The 22,671-nt window shown below is 39.0% G+C and overlaps 1 protein-coding gene across 3 annotated transcripts in view; it reads left to right on the plus strand.

Moving 5' to 3' along the window:
* enok (enoki mushroom) overlaps positions 1-22,671 on the plus strand; it is a 516,902-nt gene that overhangs the window by 402,164 nt on the left and 92,067 nt on the right. For 2 of the 3 annotated variants that reach the window (XM_067138427.2, XM_067138429.2), the window contains exon 12: positions 5,137-6,247. In XM_067138427.2, coding sequence (XP_066994528.2) covers positions 5,137-6,247 — 1,111 coding nt within the window. The remainder of the gene's footprint in view (positions 1-5,136; positions 6,248-22,671) is intronic. The other variant, XM_067138428.2, reaches the window with a different exon arrangement.

A 22,671-nucleotide genomic window follows, 5' to 3' on the forward strand; every position in this document is an offset into this window, starting at 1 on the left:
CCATCCTGGGAGTTCACACAACCTAAATTCTTGAAATTATCGACCTGTTCTAGCTTTGTATCACCAATCTGACATTAGATTCCGTTGAATTTCTTCCCTACTGACATGAATTTAGTCTTCGGAGGCTAATTTTCATACCATACTCATTGCACCTATTTTCCAGGTCCAAGATATTAGACTGCGGGCTTTCGACACAGTCTGCCATTAAGATCAAGTCGTCAGCATAGGCAAAGCTGCTTACTGGATTTTCACCTAACTGAATCCCTCCCTGCCATTTCATACCTTTCAGCAGATGATCCCTGAAAACTACGAACAGCAAAGATGAAAGATTACAGCCTTGTCTAACCCCTGTAAGTACCCTGTACGAAGAACTCGTTCTACCATCAATTCTTACTGAAGCCCAATTGTCAACATAAATGCCTTTGATTGATTTTAATAATCTACCTTTAATTCCATAGTCCCCCTATTACTGGTTTTCATCCAACTTCCTGTCAACGACTGATCGCACCCTCCCTTCCAAGTTGCCAGTGAATACTTTGCCTGGTATACTAATCAATGAGATACCTTGATAGTTGTTGCAATCCTTCCTGTTCCCTTGCTTATAGATAGGTGCAATTTTTTCTTTTGTCCAATCCGAAGGTACCTTACCAACACTCCACGCTAATTTTACTACTCTATGAAGCCAATTCATCCCTGCCGTCCCACTATACTTCAGCATTGCAGGTCTAATTTCATCTATTCCTGCTGCCTTATGACAATGGAGTTTATTTATCATCCTTTCCACTTCCTCAAGCATAATTTCACCAACATCATTTTCCTCCTCCCCATGAGCTTGGCTGTTTGCAACACCACCAGGATGCTTTCCTTTTACATTGAGAAGATGTTCAAAATATTCCCTCCACCTCTCCAGTGTCTCCCTGGGATCTATTATGGGTTCACCTGAATTACTAAAAACACTGTTCATTTCCTTTTTCCCTCCCTTTCTAAGTTTCTTTATTACTGTCCAGAAGGGTTTCCCTGCTGCTTGACCTAGCCTTTCCAGGTTAGTACCATAATCTTCATGACTGCTTTTTGGATTCAACAACTATTTGTTTCGTTCTGTTTCTTTCATCTACCAACAAATCCCTGTCTGCCTCGGCCCTTGTTGGAGCCATTTCTGATAAGCCTTCTTTTTATGTTTACAAGCTGCTCACTTCATCATTCCACCAAGATGTTCGCCTTTTCCCATCTTTACACACAGTTGTTCCTAGGCATTCCCTTGCCGTTTCTACTACAGCATCCCTGTATGCCACCCATTCACTTTCTATATCCTGAACCTGCTTACTGTCTACTGTTCAAAAACTTCTCACTAATCATATCCATGTACTTCTGTCTAATTTCCTCGTCCTGGAGATTTTCTACCCTTATTCGTTTACAGACAGATTTCACTTTCTCTACCCTAGGCCTAGAGATACTTAGTTCACTACAGATCAGATAGTGGTCTGTATCATCGAAAAATCCGCGAAAACTTGTACATTCCTAACAGATTTCCTGAATTGAAAGTCTGTGGTGAATAGCCTTATGCTTGAAGAATGTATTCATAACAGCTAAACACATACTAGCACAGAAGTCCAGCAAACGCTTCCCATTCCCATTAGCTTCCATATCTTCCCCACATTTACCAATCGCCCTTTCGTATCCTTCAGTTCTATTCCCAACTCTCGCATTGAAATCGCCTATTAGCACTATTGTATCCTTGCTGTTGACCCTGACCACGATGTCACTCAATGCTTCATAAAACTTGTCAACTTCATCCTCATCTGCACCCTCACATGGTGAATAGCTGAATACACTTAGACAATCATACATAGCACACCCACCAAAACGCATGGCTTGTGCATACCATGGAGGCCACTGCGTATGCTACTTGGAGCCACCGTCAGTTCCAATGCACGATGAGAGACTATGTCTCATTACCAAAAATTGATGCCTGCTTGGCCATCAGATGATATAGATCTTGATTCCCATAGGGAGCCTGAAATATTTGTCCCGAATGAGTAAATTTATAATACCAATATAACTGGTCCGTTATTGGACATTATAAATTTGACAGCTTGGTTGGTGTGCTATGCACTAACTGATGAGCCCAACTTAACACACGGGGGCAAAACGCTGGCAACCAGGAATGAGTGAGCTGGAAATTTTATGATGTCCAATAACGGACCATTTATATTGGTATTACAAATTTTTCATTCGGGACAAATATTTCAGCGTCCTTATGGGAATGAACATCTATATCATAGGAATGTTGATTGTTCAAGCTGTTTTCATGTCAAGTGGGACTCTACATAGAAGTGGATGGCTAATGTTTCTATGTTGCGTCCCACTTTACAAAGGAGTGCAATCGAAGAAACACGGAACATGTAAATTTCATCCGCATCAGATTCTTTCCACTTCTGAATCCTTGAATTGGGATATGCCCTCCTGTCTCATCACTAGTTGTCGTAAAATCCTGTTTTCTGGTAATCATAAGTTAAGAGTTTTTTCTCTTCTTTACTGTATAATGTCACCAACATCTTCAAAAAGCACAATGTAAAAATAACTTTTAGAACTAACAACAGGAACGTACATGTCTTACATAACTCTACCTTGGTGAACAAATCTAATGTTCAAAATCTGGGGTTCACAGATTTAAATGCAACAACTGCAGTTCTTTGTATGTCAGGCAGACTGGACGTCATTTTACTATTAGATATTCAGAACATGTTAACGCTTTAAAATAAAAACGATTTTCTGCAGTAGGACAACATATACAAAACAAACAAAAAGCAAATAAACCCCATGGCACTACAGCCCTTGAAAGGCCTTGGCCTACCAAGTGACCGCTGCTCATCCCGAAGGCCTGCAGATTATGAGGTGTCGTGTGGTCAGCATGACAAATCCTCTCGGCCGTTATTCTTGGCTTTGTAGACCGGGGCCGCTATCTCACCGTCAGATACCTCCTCAATTCTACTCACGTAGGCTGAGTGGTCCTCAAAGCAGCCCTCAGGTCCAGGTAAAAATCCCTGAGCTTGCCGGGAATCGAACCTGGTGCCTCTAGGTAAGGGGCAGGCACACTTCCTCTACACCACGGGGCCTAGGACAGCATATACGTGATTCTCAACATAATTTCACCAACATAGAACAGGACATGCAAATACTTGAAATAATAAACAAAGCCCCCTACTTAACACAACCGAAAATTGTTACATTCAACTTGACCAGTATTTTAATCCTAATCCTAATTTAAATTTAAATGACTTTTCAGGGAAATCAAATGTTTTTTTCAATTTTTATATCTTCACTTTTAAAAGTCTTTATGCTCAAATTCGATTTTCCACGCCTTGCATAGTACCCATCCACGTCCTTTACCCCATTACCTCATCTACCTGCCCCCTTTAAATTCACTCCCCTTTCCTCCTTCCTCTTTTCCTTCCCCTCTCTCTTTCTCCTCTTTTCCTTTCCACTGTCTTGCACATTTCCAAATTCAGCCCTTCCCTGTATCAAATTGTGCAGTGTGAGTTATATATTATATTTTTCTTGATCAATTCATTGCCTTGCATGTTATAATTCTCATATTTTGGTCCGTATTGAATTATACAATAAAGTCAAATAAATATTAATGTTTATTTATTCCACCTATTCAATACATAAAAAGTGATTTTAAATTATAGGGACATGTTTCGCCCTTCTTCAGCCTAAATCTCATCTGAAAGATAAAACGCAGGATCCTGATTGTTCTTAATTGTGGTTGACTTTTTCTTTTTAAATAAATTACAAATGAATTTGCGGATGATGTCGGAAATAGTTAAGATATTCTTAAAAATAAAGTCTTAATAAAGGCTTACAAACAAATAGATGTTTGGGTGTGTTTTTTTTCTTTTTCTTTACGTCGCACTGACACAGATAGGTCTTATGGCGACGATGGGACAGGGAAGGGCTAGGAGTGGGAAGGAAGTGGCCGTGGCCTTAATTAAGGCACAGCCCCAGCATTTGCCTGGTGTGAAAATGGGAAACCACTGAAAACCATTTTCAGGGCTGCCGACAGTGGGGTTCGAACCTACTATCTCCCGAATACTGGATACTGGCTGCACTTAAGCGACTGCAGCTATCGAGCTCGGTAAATAGATGTAATTTATACACTTTCTTGAATGTTCTTGTCTAAAAATATGGTAACAAGTTGCATATTGGTAGTTCTATAAGAATGCAAATTGCTACATTGAATCTTGTAAAGCGGCGCCCTGTGTTGGTTGAGGGCGTTAGAGAAAAGTTTGGATCGTAAGCAGTTCAAACGTCAGAATAATGATGAAGAATGTTGCTGATTACGCCAAGTGGAGTTTAAATACATTTTAAAGCTAGTAATGAGACGTTTCTGCCGCTCATTCAAATTATGCTGTAGGGGCGAGGGAAATGCTTGATACTTTAAATGGGGTTTATAATAACATATAAAGTGGTTAGATTGTTGTAAATCTCATGTAAAGAGATAAATCTGTAGTCTTACCATTGCTTGCCGTTGAGCACTCTTCTTCAGTTGTGCTTTAAGAAGATTTTTAAGAAAGTCATTTAAATTGCTTTTAGTTGTTTTAGAAATTGTTGTATGTGGCAGAGAAGCCTTACTGCTAAATGTCCTGTAGAAAACATTCTACCGGGCGAGTTGGCCGTGCGTGTAGAGGCGCGCGGCTGTGAGCTTGCATCCGGGAGATAGTAGGTTCGAATCCCACTATCGGCAGCCCTGAAAATGGTTTTCCGTGGTTTCCCATTTTCACACCAGGCAAATGCCGGGGCTGTACCTTAATTAAGGCCACGGCCGCTTCCTTCCAACTCCTAGGCCTTTCCTATCCCATCGTCGCCATAAGACCTATCTGTGTCGGTGCGACGTAAAGCCCCCTAGCAAAAAATAGCAATAACTGATACTAGAGGTGTCTACCCATTTCGTGAGTAGATATCAGCCTATTACAGCATTCCTAGATTTGTGTTAATTGATTTACCATACTTACTATTATCCTTGGAATGTTTGTAATATGCTGGACAAAGTTCTCAATTTTAAATTAACATGTTGTTTGAAGGTGAATAGATTACAATAATTTTTCTATGTGTTTACACTGTTTCCTTCTGTAGCAGGTAGATGATGGTGAGCCAAAGGAGGAGAAACCAGAAGTATCCCCACCCAGTGAAACCCCAGAAGTGTCAAAAAATCTTGAAACTGTAGTGAACGAAGAAGTACCTGTGAGTGGGGATAGGGATCAGCCAGAGATGAAGGGAGAACGAAGAGGTCGTAAGCGGAAGACAAAGGTTCGTTTCAGCCCGAGCCCTCCAACTCCTCCAGAAGATACCGCCCATCACGCTGATGTAGAAGATAATGTTTCCAAAGCAGATACTCATGGTGGTATCCGCAAAAGAAATGGTCGTGGTGCGAAAGGTGCAGAATCTGTTGGAAAGACCTCTATTTCTTCTGTAGAGGACAAGGTTTCTGAACATCAATCGGAGGAGAAGACTGGTAAGAGAAAACGGAGAGATTCCTCAAGTAGTCCTCCCATGGATAGTAATGGTCAGCAAAGTGACGTTAGCAGTGAGGGTCAGATTGAGAGGAAGAAAATGAAAGTAGACCCAGCCTTAACAACTAAACCAACGAAGTTCGTGTCTGGGTCCAGACACCAGACATCTGTCAAGGAAGATGCCATTACGAAAGCCCCTAGTGCCAAAGTTGGCAAACCACAAGTTGAGGACAGTCTGATTAAAGCCAAATCCATTGCTAAGCAACAAACAGATGAAGGTACAAAGACCAAACCTGCAAAAAACAATACAGTGCTCGAAGAACCTGTTTCAAAGGCCAGGCTAGTAGATGATAATAGTAAAGTGAAGTCAGCTGCAAAGCAAACTCAGTCAGAAGAATCTTCCACTCCAAAAAGTAAGACCAACTCTAAACATTGTGATGATTCTCCCTTTAGACCAAAATTGAGTGTGAGACAACAGGCTCTGGAATTTGCCAAGATGAAGAAGGAAGAGTCGCCTGCAAAGAGCAAACCTATCTCTAAGCCTCAGGAAGATACAACTACTAGCAGCAAACCAGGTCCCAAGGGTAATGGAGCTGCAAGAAATTCAAACCTCAAATTACAAGAAAGTTGTGGCAGAGCGAAGGGGAAGCGTCAAGACGTGGAAGAAACTGCTGTCCGCAATAGTGGCAGGAGAAGATCTCCTAGCAAAGAACCGAAAACTCCAACTAGTACGGGTGAGTGCTTTAGTAGTCATATACTTCCTGATTCTAATGTGTGTGGAAGGCCTTGCTATACCTTGTTACTGACACCATGCTCTATTGGATGAGGACTTAGTGACAGATCATTTTGACTATATTTGAGACCCTGATGCTAGCTTAGCAACTTTGGTAATATGATGGTTAAATTTATTTTCCAAAAAAAAAGAAGATGAAATTCGTACTTACAATGAAGAGAGATTTAATTTTTGATAATCACATTTATTTTCAGTTATTATAATATGTAGTGTAAAATTCTTATCTTATGACCTGTAAGGGTGAGGTCACATTTTTTGAGAAATGTATATTTTTCCTTTGGTATAGTATGCAGGTGGACGTGGGCTTGTTTTTTGTATGATTCATGTTCTTCCAGTATATAGCAAATTGTCTTTTATGTCGTCGTCACCATCATCATCATTTCCCTTGTCCAATTTGATCTTAGATGGAGTTGTGGATCATTGATCTCCATCTCTCCCTTCTTTATACTATTCTTAATTGAGGACATCTTGAAGGTTTGCTGCTCCCTTCCTTAGGTCTTGTTCAATTTTTTCTCTCAATTGTTTCCTGGGTCTACATGTTGGTCTTTTTTCTCTAACCTCCACTTAAAGCGTCGACTTTGGGATCCTTGTTCCTTCCATTCTTTTCACGTGCTCCCACCATCTCAGTATTGATTGGTCTACTCTCTCTCTCTCACTCTCCACATTCACATAGTATTTGTCGGATTAGTGTATTTCTTATTTGGTCTTGTCTTGGCCAACATACTTCAATGGAATTTTATCCCTACTTGCCTGGATTTTACTCTCCTTTGCTTTGGTCATTACCCATGTTTCAGCTCCATGCTTCAAGATTAGAGAAGAGGGGAGGAAAACCGGAAGATGTACTTAAAAAAGGCGAAGAGTGGTGGAGAGACAAGCAGTGATGGAGGTCCTTGATTCACAACCCAACCTGGGAAGCTGGAAACGGGAAATGAAGGTTTTTGATGATGCATCAGGATTGGTGGAAAGTAGTTCTTGAACAGTCTCTGTATAAAGAAAATACAGCCGCTCTGTCTCAGCAGTTTTGAATGAGGGTGGGTCTGTCAGGGATGTATCATGTCACCGCTACAATCTCTATGGTGAATGTGCAACAAGAAATGTACTGGATGACTGGGATAAAGAGTTTTTCATTGGGGATGCAAGATCAACTTGAGATTTGCTGATGACGCCACCTTGATATCATCTGAAGAGAAGTTGACAGAGCTGATTGAGAGAGTAGAATAGAGTAGAAGAAACAAGTCTAGATATTGGATTATGTCAACAGAAAACCAAGATCGTTATTGTTGAAGTGACGAAAAAACAAATTTATGTGAGTAATATTCACAATTCTTCAGGTATATACTGCAGATCAGTAACTCAGGAAACCATTAAAACCAAATCTAATTAGCACTCGGTTACAATTAAATAAAGAAGATAAACAACATCACGGTGTTCGTGTGCTCCCCGTGTGCCAAGAAAATATAAACAATCAACAGGCTGTGATGGTAAATGCGAACTTTGGTTCCACGTAATATGTAAAAATGAACAAAGAAACTCTCCAAAATTTCCGTAAGGAAAAACAATTCCAATGGCCATGTAAACATGAAGACTGCATTGCACAACCTAACATAAATGAGGTTATGACAAACTTTTCCAAACAACTTGAAGAGTCCCTCAAAGTACTACTGGAAGAAAACAAAGAATTATGGAAATTAGCAACCTTTCTTTCCGAAAAATATGATGACCTCAAGAACGAACTAGACACTTTGAGGAAATACAAGAAAAATGTGGAAATTGCGACAACGGCAGCCGTGAATGAGCTGGAAGGCTTGAAGAAGTATCAACACAAAAACAATTTACTAGTGTATGGAGTTCCTGCTGAAAAGTATGAAAAAGTGTTCCAGAAAGTAATTGAAGTTGGCAAGACGCTGGGAGTCGATTTTTCACCTTGACGCTGCACACAGACTTCCATCCACGAAACCTGGACCACAACCGATCATCGTGAAGTTTGTAAATCGATGGAAGAAAGAAGAAATCCTCAGTAGCAGACGACAAAAAAAGACACTAAAACGAACGAAATCTGATATAGTTCATTAAATAACATCTATCTCAACGAGCACTTAACGCCTAGGAATGAGACCCTCGCCAAAAAATGCCACAAGCCATGGCAACAGGGGAAAATATTTGGCACATGGGTCAGGGATTGTAAAGTGTATATCCGTAAGTTCCAGTACGGTCCTTCGAGTTTAGTAGCAAACCCTGAAGTTCTGCATGAACTTGCTCACTTCAGCTGATCTGGAAACAACGAGGTAATCTTTCCTTGTGTTGTACCCACTTCAATTCTAAGCTTTCTTCTCTCAATTTCAAATTTTTTTCCTTACATAACCAAACCTCGATCCTGAAAACAAATTTCCTAAAGTAGAGGAATTTAAATGTGAAACCATAAATAATTATATTAAAGATAGAATTTTAGAAACTAGATCATATGAATTGAAAGACCTACACTTAAATGCACATACATACATACATACATACATACTTACATACATACATTATCATTATAGACTGTTATGCCTTTCAGCGTTCAGTCTACAAGCCTCTCTGAATTTACTAAAAGTCACCACAATCCTCGATTTGCAACAAATATTGTGGCCTCATTTAGTTCTATACCTCTTATCTTTAAATCGTCAGAAACTGAGTCTAACCATTGTCGTCTTGGTCTACCTCTACTTCTCTTACCCTCCATAACAGAGTCCATTATTCTCCTAGGTAACCTATCCTCATCCATTCGCCTCACATGACCCACCACCAAAGCCGGTTTATGCGTACAGCTTCATCCATCGAGTTCATTCCTAAATTAGCCTTTATCTCCTCATTCCGAGTACCCTTCTGCCATTCTTTCCACCTGTTTGTACCAGCAATCATTCTTGCTACTTTCATGTCTGTTACTTCTAACTTATGAATAAGATATCCTGAATCCACCCATCTTTCGCTCCCATAAAGTAAAGTTGGTCTGAAAACAGACCGATGTAAAGATAGTTTCGTCTGGGAGCTGACTTCCTTCTTACAGAATACTGTTGCTCACAACTGCGAGCTAACAGCATTAGCTTTACGACACCTTGATTCAATCTCACTTACTATATTGCCATCCTGGGAGAACACACAACCTAAATACTTGAAATTATCGACCTGTTCTAGCTTTGTATTGCCTATCTGACATTCAGTTCTGTTGAATGTCTTCCCTACTGACAATCAATCAATACTGATCTGCATTTAGGGCAGTCGCCCAGGTGGCAGATTCCCTATCTGTTGATTTCCTAGCCTTTTCCTAAATGATTTCAAAGAAATTGGAAATTTATTGAACATCTCCCTTGGTAAGTTATTCCAATCCCTAACTCCCCTTCCTATAAATGAATATTTGCCCCTGTTTGTCCTCTTGAATTCCAACTTTATCTTCATATTGTGATCTTTCCTACCTTTATAAACACCATTCAAACTTATTCGTCTACTAATGTCATTCCACGCCATCTCTCCGCTGACAGCTCTGAACATACCACTTAGTCGAGCAGCTCTTCTTCTTTCTCTCTGTTCTTCCCAACCCAAACATTGCAACATTTTTGTAACGCTACTCTTTTGTCGGAAATCACCCACAACAAATCCAGCTGCTTTTCTTTGGATTTTTTCCAGTTCTTGAATCGGGTAATCTTGCTGAGGGTCCCATACACTGGAACCATACTCTAGTTGGGGTCTTACCAGAGACTTATATGCACTCTCCTTTACATCCTTACTACAACCCCTAAACACCCTCATAACTATGTGCAGAGATCTGTACCCTTTATGTACAATCCCATTTATGTGATTACCCCAATGAAGATCTTTCCTTATATTGACATCAATTTAGTCTACGAGAGGCTAATTTTCATACCATACTCATTGCACCTATTTTCAAGTTCCAAGATATGAGACCACAGGCTTTCAGGACAATCTGCCATTAAGACTAAGTCGTCAGCATAGGCCAGACTGCTTACTACATTTCCACCTAACTGAATCCCTCCCTGCAATTTTATACCTTTCAGCAGACGATCCATGTAAATTACGAACAGCAAAGGTGAAAGATTACAGCCTTGTCTAACCCATGTAAGTACCTTGAACCAAGCACTCATTCTACCATCAATTCTAACTGAAGCCCAATTGTCAACATAAATGCCTTTGATTAATTTTAATAATCTGCCTTTAATTCCATAGTCCTCCAGTATAGCGACATCTTTTCCCTCGGTACCCTGTCATATGCTTTCTCTAGATCTACGAAACATAAACTCAGCTGTCTATTCCTCTTGTAGCATTTTTCAATTACCTGGCGCATACTGAAAATCTGATCCTGACAGCCTCTCTGTGGTCTGAAACTACACTGGTTTTCATCCAACTTCCTGTCATCGACTGATCGCACCCTCCCTTCCAAGATGCCAGTGAATACTTTGCCTGGTACTAATCAATGAGATACCTCGATAGTTGTTGCAATCCTTCCTGTTTCCTGGCTTTTAGATAGGTGCAATTCCTGCTTTTGTCCAATCTGAAGGTACCTTACCAACACTCCATGCTAATCTTACTACTCAATGAAGCCATTTCATCCCTGCCTTCCCACCATACTTCACCATTTCAGGTCTAATTTCATCTATTCCTGCTGCTTTGTGACAATGGAGTTGATTTACCATCCTTTCCACTTCCTCAAGCGTAATTTCATCAACATCATTTTCCTCCACCCCATCAGCTTGGCTGTTTGCAACACCACCAGGAAGATTTCCTTTTACATTGAGAAGATGTTCAAAATATTCCTTCCACCTCTCCAGTGATTCCCTGGGATCTATTAGGAGTTCACCTGAATTACTCAAAACACTGTTCATTTCCTTTTTCCCTCCCTCAGTTTCTTTATTACTGTCCAGAAAGGTTTCCCTGCTGCCTGACCTAGCCTTTCCAGGTTATTACCAAAATCTTCCCACGACTTCTTTTTGGATTCAACAACTATTTGTTTTGCTCTGTTTCTTTCATTTACGTACAAATCCCTGTCTGCCTCGGCCCTTGTTTGGAGCCATTTCTGATAAGCCTTCTTTTTACGTTTACAAGTTGCTCTCACTTCATCATTCCGCCAAGATGTTCGTCTTTTCCCATCTTTACACACAGTTGTTCTTAGGCATTCCCTTGCTGTTTCTACTACAGCATCCCTGTATGCCACCCATTCACTTTCTATATCCTGAACCTGCTTACTGTGTACTGTTCGAAACTTCTCACTATCATATCCATGTACTTCTGTCTAATTTCCTCATCCTGAAGATTTCTACCCTTATTCGTTTGCAGACAGAGTTCACTTTCTCTACCCTAGGCCTAGAAATACTTAGTTCACTACAGATCAGATAGTGGTCTGTATCATTGAAAAATTCCCGGAAAACTCGTACATTCCTAACAGATTTCCTGAATTCGAAGTCGGTTAATATATAGTCTATTATAGATCTGGTACCCCTAGCCTCCCATGTGTATCGGTGAATAGCCTTATGCTTGAAGAATGTATTCGTAACAGCTAAACCCCATACTAGCACAGAAGTCCAGCAAACGCTTCCCATTCCCATTGGCTTCCATATCTTCCCCACATTTACCAATCACCCTTTTGTACCCTTCAGTTCTATTCCCAACTCTCGCATTGAAATCACCCATTAGCACTATTCTATCCTTGCTGTTGACCCTGACCACGAAGTCACTCAATGCTTCATAAAACTTGTCAACTTCATCCTCATCTGCACCCTCACATGGTGAATACATGGAGAAAATTCTAGTCCTAATTCCTCCAACTGACAAATCTACCCACATCATTCGCTCATTTTCATGCCTAAGAGAAACTATGTTCCGTGCAATAGTATTCCTAGTAAAGAGCCCTATCCCAGACTCTGCCCTTCCCTTTCTAACACCCGTCCAAGTACACTTTATAATCTCCTTCCTCTTCCTCATTATCTCCCCTTACCCGAATATCACTTACTCCTAGTACATCCAGATGCATCCTCTTTGCTGACTCAGCCAGTTCTACTTTCTTTCTTCCGTAAGCCCCATTAATATTGATAGCTCCCCATTGAATTCCATTTCGTTCGCCACGTTGTTTCCAAGGAGTCCCTCACCTGTCAAATGGGAGTGGGACTCCGTTACTCCCATAGGTCCGAGGCTAAACTTTACATTGCATTTATTTATTTATTTATTTATTTATTTATTAATTTATTTATTTATTTATTTATTTATGTATTTATGTATTTATTTACTTGTTTACTTTTTTTTTTTTACCCATTCTGGAACCTAAGTAGCATAACGACCTGCTGCGTCTTAACCAGAGCCTCTTTTGCCACCACTTTTCAGAGTTCCTGAAGGGCCTTCACTGTTATCGTAGCAGTCCTAGGGCCCTCGAAGTCCCCACTGTACTTCACCCCTACAGGCAGTCCCCTACTTTGGCTGTCCGAACTCCTTAGACCAGCGGATGGAATTAATTTATTCACACACATTTTTTTATTTACAATAACCTGCACTGGTCGAATGCCCTCTAACACTTCATTTATTTTCTCTGTTGCTGTTTATTCTCTTCTTGAATATCTGTACAGATTTTGGAAAAGGATCAAACACTACCCCTGGTAAACTGTTCCATTTCTTCACGCCCTTCCCGATGAATGAAAATTTACCCCAATCGCTTCTGCTAAATTTCCTTCTAATTTTATATTTGTGGTCAGTCCTGCCGACATAATTCTTTTCCAACTGAAGCCTCTCACGGATATCTCCCCATGCTTCTTCTCTTGTATAATCTCTATATAATCCTATAAGGGTGGCGTGCACCATCTTGGAGTAAATTACTACGGAAGTAGCGTTTACTAAAGAAGTCCATACTACAGAAGTAAATTACTACGGGAGTTATTTACTCCGGAAGTAACGTCGGAGAGTTGAAGTACAATTTACTCTTTTAGTTACTACTACAGAAGTAGCGTTCGTTACTCGCGGAGTAGTGGTGTGTTCGTGTATCTTCTTTAAAGAAATCCAAATAGATAAGGTTATGTGCGGTAGGAAACGGGGGAAAAACGTAAGCGAAAAAGATAAATGCTTGTTAATAGAGATAATGACGATCTATGCAAAGGATATAAGGTGTAAGAAACACGACATAAAGATGCTGGATAAGAAAGGAAAGTCGTGGCGAAAGAATTCAATGCTTCGAGTGACGGAAAACGCAGTGAAAAGCAAGTTAAGATTCTGTAGAAGGACTTAAAAGCAAAGCAGAAAGTCATGGACACGCGGGAAAAATTAAAATTGATGGCGGTTTCTTCATACAGATGGCCTACATCCACAGCGAAATTTTCCCATTTTCACACCAGGCAAATGCTGGGTCTGTAGGCCCTACCTTAAGGCCACGGTCGCTTCCCAATCCCTAGGCCTTTCCTGCCCTATCGTTGCCATAAGACCTATCTGTGCTGGTGCGATGTTAAGCAAATTGGGAGAAAAAAAAAAAAAAACTCTTCCGATTTCTGAAAAGTTCACCATTGTCTCCGAGAGGGCAATAAATGGGAATATGCGCGCAGTCACAGTCATTTGCACCCACGACGTGTGGAAACCTGCCAACGTGAAGAATATCCTTTTATTTTCCGAAAGATCATCATTTGCAGGCGTACCTCCCTCTTAGCCTCAACTACTGCTTTAACTACGCGATGAAAGATATGGCTAGCAGTTGTGCGGTAAACGTTAATTAGATCACCGGCAACTGTACCGTACCGGTACTGAAATGTTCCGGTACGAAACACTCGTAGGGCACACAGCAACTCTAATTTTAGAGATACAACAAAATTAAGACAAGAATTCAGCTGTAAGTGATCTCCGAGTAGATTTAGAAGGAAAGTAAAGGATTCCTTCCTAAGACCAAAAACGTTCCTGAAACTCGCCGTGTTCACATTACACGGCTATCGCCTTTCACGCACTGTAGGCCTACGCACTATTACATTTCCCATCGTTTACTGCGTCGAGATCGTCATTATAATCTAAGTAATCCATAAACACGTTTGAAACGTCTTTCCTCTCATACCCGGCACGATATTATCATTAGTCAACAAGTCTAAACTTAGCTTACTCCATGCACGACGTGAGAGTAAATTCTAACCTATATTCGTACGTTATTTACTTCTTTAGTAATATACTACAAGATGGTGCTCTTCAACATTTTACTCTTGTAGTAATTTAGTCCAGGAGTATCTGAGAGGACTAAAATACTTCGGAAGTAATTTACTCTCGTATTGAAGTCACCGAATGCTGACTTCAAGAGTACTTTACTACGGAAGTAGAACTTACTCTTGGTTGGTGCACGCCACCCTAAGTCTAGTTTTCTCCCTTCTCTTATTTAAAGTTTCCCACCCAAGTGTCTAACATTTATGATATACTACTCTTTCTCCTGAAATCCCCTGTTACAAATCTTGCTGCTTTCCTCTGCACACTATCTATTTCTTTTATTAGGTATTCTTGGTGAGGATCCCAAACACTGTTTGCATATTCCAATAATGGACGAACCATACTCAAGTAACTTTTTTCTTTTAATTCTTTATTGCATCCTTTAAGTAGCCTCATGACATGTAACGATCTGTATGCTTTCCCAACAATGTCATCAACATGATCCTTCCTGTGCAAATTACTTTCAAATCTCACACCTAAGTATTTGCACTTGCCATCTTTTGGGATAACTACCTCATCCAAAGTATATTCAAATTCAGTTTTAAAGCTCCTGTTTGTAAAAGTTGTAACAGTTGATTTGCCTCCATTAAGCTTCATATTATTTTCTTCAATCCATTGTTGGTTACTTTCAAGGTCCCGTTTGTAATTCTGAACAATCCTCAAATGTTATTTATTTCTCTATAAACAATTATGTCATCTGCATAGGATCTTATTTTCGATGTTATATTGTTCCCTAAATCATTTGTGTATATTAAGAAAAGTAACGGACCGATTATTCTACCCTGTGCAGTTCCCTTCCAAATTTTCTCTTCCTGCGATACATAATTTCCTACTTTGACTTTCTGAACCCTTGAATTTAGAAATGTTTTTATCCAACGTGTAACCCTTACGTCAAATCCTATTCGCTACAATTTCATTAATAATATTCCATGTTCCACTCTATCAAAGGCTTTGGAAAGATCTATGGCTATGCAATCTAACTGGCCTCCTGAATCCAATTGATCTGATATGTCTTGCTGAAATCCCACCAGTTGTGCTTCACAAAAAAATTTCTTTCTAAATCAATACTGGCTCCTCATGAACCAATTTTTATCATCACATATCCCTCTGGTTATTTTATCTTCTGTTAAATTATTTTTATATTTTAGAGAAGTGATAATTTTGAGCACTTCACATTCATCAGCTGGAGACATGACAATACTATTAGTTTGACTTTCAGCTGTTGTGCTGCCATGAACTTGCTCATCTTCAGGAAGACCTTTTCTTATATTTTCAGCTGCGTTAACGTATAGTTCATTTAGATTATTGCATGTGTCCTCTGTGTTTGTAATGCTGACATCATTTACCACCACGTGGCTGATTTCATGTTTATGTCCAAGCTTCCTATTTAATACTTCATTGACTACATACCATGTTTCTTTTTGGTTTTTGCAATTCTGTAATCTGTGTTCACAATACCTTTTTTGTAACTCTCTTTTTAATTTGGTTATTTTATTACTGATTCTTTTGTGTTCTTCAATTACTTCTGCAGAGGGTTTTTTTTACTTTAGTTTTTGAAAACAGCAAGTTTTTTATGTGAATAGGTGTTAGTAATTCTTGGGTAACCCAAGGTTTTAGGGGAATGTCTTTGAGGTTCTTTCTTTTAATTGAAATTGAGCTGGTTTCAATTCCCGTGCTAATATACTCAATAAATTTATTATTAAAAGTGTGTATGTCTATTTCCTCACAGTTAAATATTACTCCTATACAGATATCTTAATATAATCTCTATATAACTTGCTTTAATTAATTCAATAATATATTGTCCATCTTTAATATATTACAGCCATGCAATATCTGAATATACTTCTGAAGAACTATGATGCTGACATGTTAATGTCTTAGTTATCCAAAAATGTACTTGTCGCTTTACAGAAAAAGCTATTGTATATGAAATGTAATTATTGTGTCGCCTTAAGAAAAGTATGTATTGTCCCTATCACGAGCCAAAGGCTCATGGAACCTTTTGTCACAAATAAATAAATGAATTTTTTTTAAATTTGATGTGACGTAAGGTATGAATTTAAATTTGAATGTTATAATGATCTGAACTGTAGGTGATAGTACAGTATACAGTTCAATTTTGATATTTTTTCTTTTCTTTGAGAGGAAAGATGAAAAGAAAAGGTAGGATATGGTAATAAATGAGGAGGATTATTAGAAGATTAATAGAACTGGAAGTTAAAAGAAGATAACTTCACGCCTAGCAGTATAAGTTTGTTGTCTTATCTATTCATATAAAATTATCAATTTCATCTTTGGATTTAAATTTAACTACCACTAAGAGTGACTTTTATCCTAAATATTAAGCTATTATAAGCTCATTATGCCATCTCCAGAATGAGGCACCATATTTACCAGATTTCATTTCAACGCAGCAATTTACATATTATTTTCGAACTTTTAACTAACTACTTGTTACCACATTTTAAAAACAAGCCATTCGTAAAGATCTACAATATGGATTGATTATAAGACTTTATCATAAGAGTACTTATAACTACTATATTCTACTTGCTAGTCATTTTTGTACCTAAAAGAGTATCCTCTTATTTATATTTTAGACGTATAAGAACAATCACGTTCCTGATCTTTCTTTCTTTCAGGTATGAGATCTTTAGGCTGACGATGCCCTCATTATGGGTGAAACATGTCCCTATATCTAATATGTTGAGAACTATTTCTTAAATTTAAATAAAAAACTCTTATGTATTGAACAGGTGGAATTTATAATCTAGTATTATCATTTGACTTTCAGTACTGTACCAGTAAAATAGCCCGACTTTATGAATTAATATTAAAGTTAGCACAAAGTAGGGCTCGGGGAAATTCTGGGTGGTTTCTAGCTAGGGCTTGGTCCAGGAGACAGGGTCCTATCTACAAGAAAAAATTTAAATAGTTTGAATAATAGTTTTTTATTCAGAAAATGCATTTCAAAGTGCACATCACCTTACTGTTGATAGTTGCTGTCTTCAACATCGCCTTTTAATGACCTGTGCTCCCAGTTCACCAGGCTGAACGGGGCTGGAACATGTTGTGGAAGTTGCCAATATTTCGTTGATATTAGGTCAGAACACCCAGGTTGGCTTGATATAGGTTTGAATCTCAAACTTTCGACGTTCTGGACAATCTCCGATGATCTCTAAGTTCACTAAAGATGAAGATGCGGGTAGCATCAAAATTGGAAGAAAATAAAGCACAGTTCATGAATAGAAATAACGAAACTGAAAATTGTTCACGCACTTGGCACAGTTCGTGGTGATTTTCCACTAAATAAAGTAGCACTTGACATCGAAAGAAATGTATGACTGCTCTAGAGTTTATCAAAGACACTGCTATCACTGATGAAACAATACTAAACACTTTGACGTAGAAATAAGGTTGAAATGAAAAACACAGTTCGTTGTTAGGCGCACTTGACATTAAATAAGATAGGTGACTGTTCGAGAGTTTATCAAAGACACTGCTGTCAGTCACACACAAATAATTTACACACTACTCAGAAGAAATAATACACAATTTTGTTTGAATTGGATAAAGAACACAGTTTGAGTTCGGAGTGAAACCTTGGTGTTGTAGCACACAATTATGGTAATCACTTGCATTAACATTCATGTGAAAGTTCGAAAACACCCTTGTTTGTAAATAAAATTATGCTGACTGAGATTTAACAAAATGTCACAGTTAATACACTAGAGTCCCGTTAATCCGAACCCCGTTAATCCGAAAGATATTTTAATCATGGATTATTTAATGCTAAATTATCTTTTATTAAGTGTTAAACATGACTAGTATATGGTTTCTCTGTAAATATGTAGTATAACTTTGTATAACCTCAAATACGTATTGTATAACCTAAAAATCTATAGAGTCGAAAGCGGTAGAAAATTCCATAATGTTCGTATGTTAAGACTTCGTGTACTCTATTTGGTATATCTGAAGGGTTCTGGAAACTTATAGTAAGGTTTTTTATCCAGATATATGTAGAGACATTACGAATGTTGTAGATATTTCCATGTACATTTTTAAATATCGAAAGAACATTCGAGTACCCATTCGACTAGCTGGTCGATCGATGTTTCGAGTGTGTTTCATTAGTGTGTTGTAAGAACCCTTCCAGAAGTCGATCATTCTAGATGGTTGATCGAGGAGTATAAATATCGAGCTGTCAGTCAGTGAAGGCAATTCTTAGTTCTAAGTTCGCAGATCTTGGTTCTTGGGACTCAGGCAAGTGATGGACTGGGAGTGACTGTTGGGCTCCGAGGTGGAGTCAGTCAGATCTTTGTACTCAAGTGAGTGAGGCGGTGAATTCAAAAGAGAGTATGATATAGTGCGCGCGTCAGTGTTGTTGATATCTGTACTTGTCAGAATCGACTTCAGGGTACTCCGCTATTGAGTGTTGTATATAGTGTCGTTGCTACTGTGTAAAACTGTGTGTTGTGACGTACAGTGTAAATAAAGTAATTTATACAAGAAAGTGAACGTGTTCTCGTGTGATATTTATTTACGTCAAATAAAATCACAACGTAGAACGATACTTTGAACGTAAAAAAACGAAGTTCACTCTGAACATCTTGCGTGATGATGAAGTACCATTAATAGTAAAAAAAGTACGGCATGTACAGGTCGTAACCGGTACAGTACTATGATGCCGATCTAACAGTCCAAAGTTCCAGAGCTGGCATGACCAGGCTGCAGACAGCCGCAAACACTCCTCTGCCATTATTCCATTAAATATGCACACTTTTCATTCCAATCAGTGTCTCAGAGTAGGGATTGAATAGCTTGAATGCTATGATGAACTATTGTGTATCGTACCAGTAGTATCAGAAAATTTTTGAACCAGAGGAATTGCCATGCTAAAGAAGAAAGTTATCAAACTCCCCAGCTACTTCCCGCCAATATTCAGGCAGGTTGTTACACTCGGTATGACCAGGTGAGTTAGCCGTGTGGTTAGGGGTGCGCAGCTGTGAGCTTGCTTCCAAGAGATCGTGGATTCAAACCCCACTATCGGCAGCCCTTAAGAGGGTATTCCGTAGTTTCCCCATTTTCACACCAGGCAAATGCTGGGACTGTACCTTAAGGCCAAGGCCGCTTCCTTCACACTCCTAGCCCTTTCCTATACCATTGTCGCCATAAGACCTATCTGTGTCGGTGCGACGTAAAGCAGATTTCAAGAAATACTCAATACGCAGCAGTAATCCTATCTATCGGAGCTGAGTGGCAAGAGAAGACACAGAGCACATCACAACAAACAATGGTCAATGTAATGTTGTTGTTGATCAATTTTATGAGCTTTCTATATTGTAGGCCTTAACATTTAGTTTTCTTTCGACTCTGTGATATTAGGGCGTCTTATAAAATTATTTAGAGCTTATTCTTCGATTTTACATACCGATTTTCATTAAATTCTGTTCCAGTTTCTTGTGACTCGGCGCTGATATGGACTTAGTAACAGAAATCCAAATTCATGAATATTTCTGTGATCATAGCTCGTACAGTAAAAATGTATAAGACATGCATGGTTGAAAATTTAATTCTATATAACTTGGTTATGTAGTATTTATCTACAGAACCACTATAATACAGTAATTTCGTGAGGCTATTTCTAGCCGAGTGCAGCCCTTGTAAGTCAGACCATCCGATGAGGTGGGCAGCATCTGCCATGTGTAGGTAACTGCGTGTTATTGTGGTGGAGGATAGTGTTATGTGTGGTATGTGAGTTGCAGGGATGTTGGGGATAGCACAAACACCCAGCCCCCAGACCATTGGAATTAACCAGTGAAGGTTAAAATCCCCGACCCAGCCGGGAATCAAACCAGGGACCCTCTGAACCAAAGGCCAGTACGCTGACCATTCTGCCAACGAGTCGGACTACAGAACCACCAATAACATAGATATTTGAGAATTGCATTTTAGGCCTTCCCCTAAACTACCATTTCATTTGGCGTGAATAAAATTATTTATGACCTAGATGGTGGCAACTTATTCCCCGACTTTGCGTACCGATTTTCATTAAGATAGGACCACTAATAACTTAAATATTTGAGGGTTAAATTTTAGGCGTTCCCCTAAACTACCATTTCTCTCAGTGCGAGTAAAATTATTTATGGGCTAGAGTGTAGCGGCTTATTCACCGACTTTGCATACCGATTTTCATTCAATTTTCTTCAGCCATTTTCTCGTGATGCGCGTACGTACGTACGTAAGATAGACGGAAATTTTAGAAAATTAAAAAGTATTCTTTGTTACTGTAGACGTGACCAATACAGAATTACCCTCCTTTTTATATTCTGAGCAATGTACAGACTAAACTCTTATTTTACATATATAGAAGATTGTTAATTTTCCTGCCACCAACTGTTATGCCGTCACTCCAATCCTTGAGAATCTTCCTCATAATGTACTCACTATATACAGTAAATAGGAGGGAGGGAGAGTGTAACCTTTTCGCACTCCAGCAGTGGTAGAAAAGATGTCTGAGAAGTTGCTATTAACTTTCATTGTTGCAGTGCTCAAAGAGTACAATTGTTGAAATAGGTACACTAAATGTCTTGGCGTCCCCATCTCAATGAGTATAGGCCAGAGCTTTGACCTTTCCCCTTGTCAAAGGCTTTTTTTGCAGTCCACGAGGCACAGGAACATTTTGTTATAATACTCTCTTGTCTTCTTTATGAATTGCCGGATGTTTATTATCTGCTCACGAGTTCCTTTGCCTGGAACAAACCCGGTTTGTGTTTCTCTGATATTTGTGGAAGTAAGGTCTTCAGCCTCTCGTTCAGCACCGTGAGCATGATTTTACTGGCATGGGAGATGAGGGCTATTGTTCGATAGTTTGCAAAGTCAAGTGGATAACCTTTCTTGAACATTGGTACGAAGATGGAGTGGCGCCACTGGTCTGGCCAATTTCCATATGTCCATATCTTCTGATGTAACTTGTGGAGGATGTCGACACCTAGGTCATCCATGTTCTTTAGGATTTTAGCAGCGATTCCATCTTGGCCTGGTGCTTTCCGGTTCTGGAGTTTTTAATTGCACGTTCCACTTATCTAAGGATCGTTGGTTCAATGTCTGTTGGGTTCTGGTGACCTGGCACTGGTTGTGGGTAATCAGTAGTATTCTCTCCATACTTCGGTGATGCCCACTGCATTTGTAATCATTTTCCTTTGTCGTCTTTAATAATCTGAGTCTTAGGCATAAACCTTCGTGCTAAGTATTTCACCTTGTCGTACAGTTCTGCGCTGTGATTTTTCATCGCATGTGCCTCTAGTTCTGCACACACTTTCTTAATATGTTCATTCTTGTCTCTTCTACAAGCATGTTTGACATCATTGTTCATTTTTTCCATTAGTCATCCTTTTTTGTTGTGGATCTGTTACTGTGAGCTGGATGTTAAGTCTCATTTCAATCAGTGCCAAAGTTTCATCAGTCATCCAATGTTGTTGCTTCACTATGGTGTTCATCTTGGGGACCTTGCTCGCTGCACCTCCAACTCTAACATACTGTTACAACACTCGCAGTAAGAAGCAAACAGTCGACAATAACGTTCAGTTAATAACGTAATAACGTAACAAATTACCCTCTCTCAGTCTAATGATTCAACTGTAACACTTCTGTATCGACTCGAATGTCAATCATCCACACATTCTTAAGAACATTGCAGTATTTGCAACAAATTGAGATGGTCCATAAAGGCCCTATTTAAACATCGTTATTAAACTTCGTATTTTTATTTTTATTAAACTGAACCATATCACCATATGCCATTGACTTTCGATTTATCTCTAGTCAGCAAGTATTGACGGTCACATGACCGTATTTCTCTATTATTTTAAGCTACACTTTTATTAAATACGACCATCATTGTCATTTTCGTTGTAACTGCTGGTCGGCCAACATAATTTTTAGCAATCCTATCACTCGTTTATGACAAACTATTGCTTTGTTCTTTCTTTTTAATTATAATAGAAACCTTCTAATGTCTTATCACCATTACTTCCACCAATTGTAATTTTACTGACTCATTGTAATATCTTTATAACCAACTTAACTTTTTCTTTTCCTATATGCTAATTGTAATTGTAGTCTCTCCAAGGTTTTTTAATTTTATTTCATGTA

This window comes from Anabrus simplex, chromosome 1, assembly GCF_040414725.1.
Source record: "Anabrus simplex isolate iqAnaSimp1 chromosome 1, ASM4041472v1, whole genome shotgun sequence".
NCBI lineage: Eukaryota > Metazoa > Arthropoda > Insecta > Orthoptera > Tettigoniidae > Anabrus > Anabrus simplex.